At 37.8% G+C, this 8,423-nt stretch overlaps 1 protein-coding gene across 1 annotated transcript; it reads left to right on the top strand.

Moving 5' to 3' along the window:
* Nucleotides 1-6,780, top strand: LOC125829803 (transcription initiation factor TFIID subunit 11). The gene is made up of 5 exons (XM_049508999.1): nt 1-183; nt 1,433-1,757; nt 3,717-3,804; nt 5,541-5,640; nt 6,401-6,780. The coding sequence occupies exons 2-5, from the start codon at nt 1,441-1,443 to the stop codon at nt 6,526-6,528; spliced, it is 633 nt and encodes a 210-aa protein (XP_049364956.1). The 5' UTR covers nt 1-183; nt 1,433-1,440; the 3' UTR covers nt 6,529-6,780.
* The last annotated feature ends 1,643 nt before the right edge of the window (nt 6,781-8,423 follow it).

Here is an 8,423-nt window from a genome sequence, read left to right as displayed (position 1 = left end):
TCCGATTGAACGGCCCTAATTCATGAACCTAATCAACCCGACCCGACCCATGAGCTAATCCAAATTTAAACCCACAACCACATCAGTGAATTCGACCCGTCAAATTTCTTAAGACCAGCCGCCGGCACGCTCGTCGGAATCATCTTTGGTGAGAGTTCAGAATCACAGAATTTCGCTCGCTAGGTATTTTTCTTTCTATTTGGATTTATCAATTATGATTTTGCTCATTCTAGATAACCTAATATTGCAATGAATTTTGTTTTTTGGATAATCGTGGTGTTCGGGCTAGCTTTCGTGCAGTTCAATTGTGCAATGCTACATCTGTTCATACACCTTAGTTTTGTTCCGTGTTCATTTTGTTGGCAGAAACGATCCATCCCATTAGGGCAGGCCTGTTTCATGCTCAAAGCTGTTCACACCTTAGTTTTGGAAATGTTTTTAGGTTACATCACTTGCAAAGCTTGAATCTTTAAGGGTACAGGGAATGGGATAAACAAAGTTATCATACATATATATGATGGGATTAACAATCTCGGGACTAACTAATTTCCCTAACCAAATGCAGGATAAAATAGTCCTGCATTTTATCCCGGAATTGTTATTCTGTATCCATCGTACCAAACGACCCCTTGTAGTCTTAGTTTTGTGACTTAGGATGTACTGAGAGGATGTCTTTGTATTGCCAACAGGGCTTTGGTTTAGTGCTAAGAGAATTGAGTGATGTGGGGGTTAGGCGTACGTTACGTGTTCAAACCCTTTCGTTGGAAAAGCCTGGTATTTAAGTGGGAAAGGTTGAGGGACGAGCCCATTATCCACCACACACAGGCCGCAGGATTTTATCGGTTATGAAAAAGAAGAGAGGATATCTTATCATTGCTTCGTTGATGAAAATCTAACAGGGAAACAACTACAGTTATATAACCAAAAATGTACCAGTGCAAGTAGACAACTACTTAACCTTTTTGGTCTCACTTGAAACAGTGCAGTATTTCTTGTGTTTCTCATGATGAGTTGCCTCCCTGCTTTTGTTTTCTACTCCAATTCATTTTTATCTTAATCTAGACATATTGATGGATGGTGTCACTTCTAGTTCAAACCTCAACAATGTTTCTTTGACATTGTTGCTTCATCCTTCTCTTTACTTTCCTTCCTTCTGAATGCTTTAATCTTTTTCATCCTTGCAATCGATCATTTGACTTGAGAATATCTGAGCTGCATCAGTTCAACTCCATTAATTTATCAATCAACCTGGTTGGAGAGTCTGGCCATTTTGTGAGGTCCAAATCAATCTAGTTATACTTTGAACATGCCTCCCTAAAAAGTTGTCTTGAACATATCACACCATTTGTGTTGGAAGTTGGTATATCTCAATCAAAATGGATGAATGATAAGCATGGTGTATAATTCACTTGAATTTAACATTCTGGTGCAGCGAGTTCTATGAAGCGATCTAAGGATCCTTTTGAGGCTACTTTTGAGGAGCAGGATGACTCACCCCCTGAATCCCCTGCTGGCACCGATGAGAATGAAGGCCAAGATCAAGGTGCAGTTGGTGTTAATATGAATGAAGGTGACGATGTTAATACTGATTCTCGTGAAAAACCTTCAACATCTAAAGCTACATCAGTTTCTGTTAGTACTGCTGGTCCAATTAGCAAGCCCAAAGAGGAAGATGAGGAGGAAGAGGAAGAAAGCATGGATGTGCAGTTAGGAAAACTCTCATCAAGTAGTGATCCTGACAAACTGGCGAAGATGCAGTAAGTTTTGTCAGTTTATGCTTTCAAATATCTCGAACTCTTTCTCGTTTAAAGGATTCCATTCATAGAAGATTGTCAAGATTGTATGGTATTATCCTGTTCTGTGATAGCTTATGTGGCTGGTTGGACCTGCCTACTAATCACTTCGCGTACAAGAATAACTCTTTTTCTAATGATTTGTATCCCTTCCTCTCACCTTCCTTTCCTTCCTTGTTGATTTGTTACTCAGACTATTAATTTAACTCTCTTTTGTATGATTCCTTCAGTATATCTGCTCTATCATTTTTTTTTTACAAAAATATGTATCTATAACCAGCAGGTCAATGCTTCTATTGAGATCTGTGAACAGATCTCATCTTGCTTGATATGCTTGATATACTGCAGTTCAATACCAGTAGGAAATATAGTGGCTGTTAATTAATAAATTGACATTTTGTATGAGCATTGTTAAGTGAGGGCAATATGGAGAATAACTAATTTAGCTGGTATTGAAGAAACCATATAGTGGTCAAGGCCAATAAAATGGGAATTGTACATTGCAGTTATATATATACTTGTTATGCTAAAGTTTTTCTTCTGCACCTCCATGTTATACAACAATATACCTAGTATAATCCCATAAGTGGGTTCTGGGAGGGTAAGAGTAAGATGCACGTAGACCCTACCCCTACCTTTGTGGGATAGAGAAGTTGTTTCGGATAGACCCTCAGCTTAAAAGGGAAGTTATTCATAGAAGGGTTGCAAGAAGAAAACATGACAACAAAATATCAAGATACAAAGCAAAATGAAGCAACAGATAGTAAAAACACATAGAAGAATAAGAAACTATGCGGTTACTAAATATTAATACTAATAAGGAGAAGAGGATATGACATTGCCTCTCCCACCAAACGGGCGACCACACGCGGTTACGTACTAAACTTCTACTCTAATCCTCGACCTCCAAGCCTTCCTATCTAGGGTCTGCACCTCCTTGTTATGTGAGCTCAGTTTAGATTATTTTTCTCTCCTATAATCAGTAGGGCTCTACCTGGTATTAATAGTGTTTCTATGACACTACAAGAAAGGAGGTAAAATTCCTTTTGAGGCAAGGTAGATAAAGGGAGATAGACATTTGGCTTCGCAAGTTTCGTACTTGTTGTTCTATGTTGTCAAACTTTATTTGCTATCTATTTCCCATTCCTTCCAAATATGTGAAAGTATAAAAGGAGATCAATCTTCTCCTGCTGCAACGTACATTTTCAAAATATTCCTCGTCATTTGAACCCGAAATGTTTCCTGTTTCAATAACAGTTATGAGGTGATGGTTGCTTTCATCCCAAAAGAAGAAAAAAAAACCAAGAGAACAATTATGAAGCAATGTGAATTAAAGGTTGTGATTTCAGATGTCATTCACAAGTAAAGCAGAACCTCTTATATGAAGCAATCGTTACATATGTATTTTTTAGATGCTTGAATTGCTGCAGCCTAGCCTTTTTGTTAGCTGGATCTCCTACTTCCACTAGAAAATAGAAAAACCAATTGCCATTTTCTCTTATACCTGATGAGTGGTTGCTGCTATGTGACCACTAGTACCTCCCTCTTAAGGGCTGGGCAACGCGCACCAAAATTGTCTTACTTGGCCGAGGGTCTATCAGAAAGAGTCTCTGTACCTTCTCAAGGTAGGGGTAAAGTTGTGTACACACCACCCTTCCCAAACCCCACTTCTGGGATTACACTGGGTATGTTGTTGTCTCACACACAGCTGTCGGCTAACTATATCCAAACAAAGCAGGACTTTATTAAAGAAGGATGGTTCTGTAGCCCTCACCTGGGTGGCTTCTCCTGTTGCTGTAGAAGATTTAACTTTGCATTTGAGCTAGATCTAGTTAGATGCTCTCTGCAGAGGCAGTGACCATACGCAACAGCTACCTCAGTCCAATAACTATTAGGTTCACTTTGTTATCTTTTCTCTTTCAGGTCCATCTTATCCCAATTTACAGAGGAGCAAATGAGTAGATATGAATCTTTTAGGAGATCTGGATTTCAGAAATCCAACATGAAGAGGGTATGTTTTGCCATCCATCCCATTATATCATCTTTTTCCTCCCTTTTTGCATGTTCTGAATATGATCTGTACTATTATAGACAAAGCACTATAGATGATGTCAGAGTTGTTTTCTCCTCTACCGTAGCTTATCTGTGTGTTTGTTTCGTTATTCATGTGCGTGTTGCTTTTTGTTTGCTTGATCTGGGGAAGGGAGTTTCCAAAAAAGGTTATACTGAGAAAATGGGCAGAACTTCATTTCTCTATCAACTGATCCTCTAATGTGGCTTTCCAATCAATATGGTCCGACCTTGCCCCGACCCTGTGCATAGTGGGAGCTTAGTGAACTCAGCTTCCCTTTTCAAGAAATGGTATGTAGATGATAGACTAGTGTCTGAGATAGGACCCTACACCCAGTAAACCACATCAATTTCCTTGTATTCATCGCTGATACTCACAAAGTATTCATGTCTGATACTCAAATTATTCGTGTCTGATACTCACAAATTTCCTGATATAGTGTTCCTAGTCTCTTACCCTCCTCTATGAGAGGACTTCTATTTGGAAATTCTCTTACGTGCAGTCTCATGCTAGTTTTGGTTTGATTTTGTTTTAAATTAATAGGGCCTTCTTTTCTTGGATTTCTTCTGTCGCTAACATTTAGCCATTTAAGTAAATAGTGTTGTCTTTCAGTAAAAATATAATGTCCGAACAAGAACATGATAGAAAATTGTTGAAAATACATGTGGGCAGAATAATCTTTTTCTTTTATTGTGACCTTGTGGCCATTGAGATGTTTACTTGTCTTCTCTTATACTTTTCCATGCATGATTTGATATGATTTGCTTGAGTTGAGATGGGAAACTCCCAATTGTATGTTTACTTCCAGAACCCTCTGCCATCCCCCTTAAACCCTATTCTCCACTCTTGTTTTTTTTTTACACGAACCCTGAATAATTCTTGCCCCAACTTCACTCTTCCCAATCAACCCTTTATCCCCACACACAAAAAACACACAAAAACCACAGTAAAAATATTCATAGAACCACCAAAATCCTTTTGGACCTTTCTCAAATAGTTTAGCTAATGGCCCTGTAGTAAGCAGGAGTTTGACCTTTGCTCGGCTGCTCCTATGGCTTCAGTGCCTTACAACACTTCTTTTGTATTGGGGAGTTTTAGTGCCAATAGGGTCTGTCTTAAAAGTACTTTCTTTCCTAGGAATAACATCAAGAATGGATTTTTATAATCTGGGTTAAAGTGGAAACAGGATAAAAGAGATGCTAGAGTAGTGGTTAGAGATAGCTTCTGCTGTATCTGAAAAGGAAGCTTCTGGGAGTTCTGGGGAGACCCGTGAGTATAAGGCTGAGGTGGGGTTTCATTTTCTTTTGTATAGTTTTGAAGTTTTGGTTTGTAATTTTCAGTTCTTGCCTTCCCAGATCCCATTTTGTGGGACTAGCTGGGTATATTGTTGTTGTTTGAGTTGAGATGGCCTTGTTACGTGGTGTTGGACCAATCCCTAACATTAGCCTATTGAAGCACAGTTTTTTTGTCTTTCATTACACACATGAAATGTTAGAATTCATTTTCTCAATAGACGTGTAACTGTCAGATAATTGAGAATGAAGCCAAATCTTTGTGAATATATGAGGACCTTGTGCAAGCCTTAGGGCCATTGAGATGTTTGCTTTTCTAGTCTGACAATTTGTTGTGCATAATTTAATTTTTGTCGTGACTCTTCTTCTGTGTTGTCGATTCAGTTGCTGTCCAACATCACAGGAAGTGCCAAGATATCTATTCCTATGACAATTGTGGTGTCTGGGATAGCAAAAATGTTTGTCGGTGAGCTTATTGAAACAGGTAAATAGACAGATCCATTTTTTATAGAAGATAATTGATGAAGCAAAACGTTTATCCTTTATTTGGGAATAGCAAGGATAAATTGTGTTTGGAATGATTTTATTTGGTTTCTTTTCTTAGACACTAGTGCACGGAACCAAAATACTTGCCAAACTATCATCAGTTCTTGACCAATTTGCAACAATTAGGCATTAAAAGCCTAAGACCCGTAATACTATCCATTACTGAGCATGTTGGTTAACATTCATTGGAAACACTTAACTCCTTTAAAAGTAACAAAGAGTGGCTCTAAAATGTCTTCTATGTACTCACACATCGTACCTATGCTAATTAAGCACCCGCCAACGTGTCTGAAATCGCATTTGATGTGTCTGACTGGTTAAGGATGTTTGGCACTACAACTAGGGAAAACGTAGGACCTTTTAAGCAAGAAAAATAAAATGACTCTCCTGCCTCAGTGTTGGCCCAGGCACTGGCCCCTCCTTTGTTCCTAGTGGTCTCTGTTACCCTCTACCTGTAAAAGCTCAATGTCACATTCTTTCTCTGCTTTTCCTTTCCCTTCTTCAAAAGAATCAACTGAATGTCTCGAAACCTAGGTGAACTATGTTTGACCAATTTCCAGTCTAATTATGCAGTAAAGAGTTGCCAATCTTTAGTGTTTCAAGGTGGAAATGTCCTCAGTTAAAGAAAGTTGAAGGGCTATACTGCATTGATTTTCTCCAAGTAATGGTGCTCAATCATCTTACCATACATTTTGCAGCTAAAATGGTGATGGCAGAGAGAAAAGATACAGGGCCAATCAGGCCATGTCACATAAGAGAAGCATACAGAAGGCTAAAACTTGAAGGCAAGATTCCAAAAAAGTCAGTGCCAAGGCTTTTCCATTAGTGGACATGGAAGCAACCTGTAGTTTTATTTCAGGTTCGTTGTCTTCCTTTTGTTTACAAGTCCTTTAATGTGTCTATTTTGAATTGTCGCAAATCTTTAATTTCCTGGCACTTTCAGGTCAAGTAAACATTTCTAGTCACAAAGTTGTCACAGTTCAGCGGATGCTTTTACATTGCCCTATTATATGTAGGGTTAGCCTGTTTATTTAATTGCTTAATCAGAGGAAAGAGTTTAACTAACATTTTGTGAAAATATTCGTACTGCCCCCAACCAGGAAATGACACTATGGGAGGGAGAATAAAAAGATCGCAGCATCTTGGCTATTTAATAACAACATCATTGTATTTGTTGGCAAAACATCACATTATTTGTTGACCATGTAGTGCATTTTTCAATGCACTCAGACGAAAGAGAAAATGTGGAGTGACGGACAACAATGCTCCTTCATCCACCATGTTGTGTGGAGGATGCAGCAAAATGGACCTAAACTTTGTTGAGTAGAAAAGGAACCAAAAGACAATTCAGATCAGTTTGATTGTTCTTCTCTTTGATTCTCACCGTTGGCATTGACGTTCATTTTCAAATAATTTGTTCACATGCTCTTTAAGTTTTTATAATGCTTCTCATCCCTTGTTTTCCATTTTCTCATATTTGTAGCAGTCAGCCACTTTCCTTGCAGAAAGGCGTAGGATGAGCTTGTAAATCTTGGACGAAAAGATTGGACGAGGTGTACCTTTACAAGATGAGGCTTTCGCTTCTCTTTGTGATGCTGGGGTTTCTTCGAAGAAGTAAATTTCGAGAGGCATTCAGCCACCATGGGAAGAGAGCTCTCACCTTGACGGAAGGATTGGCAAGACGAAGATCCGGAACAATTGTAGCTTAACTGTGTAGTTTGTAGTGTTGGTACATTGACTCATTGAGTTTCAGCTGTTGCTTTCATTTTTCCCTTTTTCAGAAGGGCATACTTAGGATACATGAAATCATGAAAAATAGTAGAAAACAGATTGAGTTAAGTGGCATTCCAAGTTTATTGTCTCTTCTCCACAACCTAACTCCCCCGACCCCTACTTGATCATCCCAACCCCCACTTTCGATTCCCCCCCCCCCCCCCCCCCCTCACAGTGTTTTTTAAGATAGCATATAAATAGTATTGGAATAATGTTTTCTTGCTTAACTTACCAAACATTAGAAAATAAGTTAGAAATCTACTTGTTTTCCGAGAAAATCATTTTCCTTTCATACCAAACACACCTGGATATCGAGAAGTTCAATAATTTGTAAAGTGTATTACATTAAATTATACTCCAATGGATTTTTATCAGAAGCCCATTACATGTATGTATATTAGCCACTTTAGTTAGTTGTATCTCCATATACAACGTTGCGCGTGTACCCCATATTAGTGAATAAATAAATAAATATTATATAAGTGTTATAAATTTATATGGTCGAGTAACTTATCTCTTGCGTCTTTCTAGTACAAGTATTAATTTTGTCATGAAATAAAAAAAATTATATTTATTGATTATCTTTGTTATTTGGATACTATAGAGAAATTATACTCTTTAGTTGTGTCGTGTGTGAAGACAATCACAAGAATGTTATATACATAAGGACTGTATATTATAGTTTTTTGATATATAAATTATTTGCTTTGGCTTACAATATTTTCATAAGGAATTATAGTTATGTTACCTATAAATAGTAAAAGGCAAAGGCTTAAATATTCCATCAAACTTTGAAAAAAGGTTGATTGATGCTATCCGTTAAAAGTTTGACTCATTTATGCCATTTTCATTTGAGAAAAGGCTTATACATGCCATTATTTGTTAATTGAAATGACATAGATGAGCTAGACTTTAAACGGATGACATAGATGAGCCTTTTCTCAAAGT

Source organism: Solanum verrucosum, unplaced genomic scaffold, assembly GCF_900185275.1.
Source record: "Solanum verrucosum unplaced genomic scaffold, falcon-dt-bn FXZP01000008.1, whole genome shotgun sequence".
Classification (NCBI taxonomy): Eukaryota; Viridiplantae; Streptophyta; class Magnoliopsida; order Solanales; family Solanaceae; genus Solanum; species Solanum verrucosum.
This window is presented reverse-complemented; position numbering and strand designations above follow the sequence as displayed.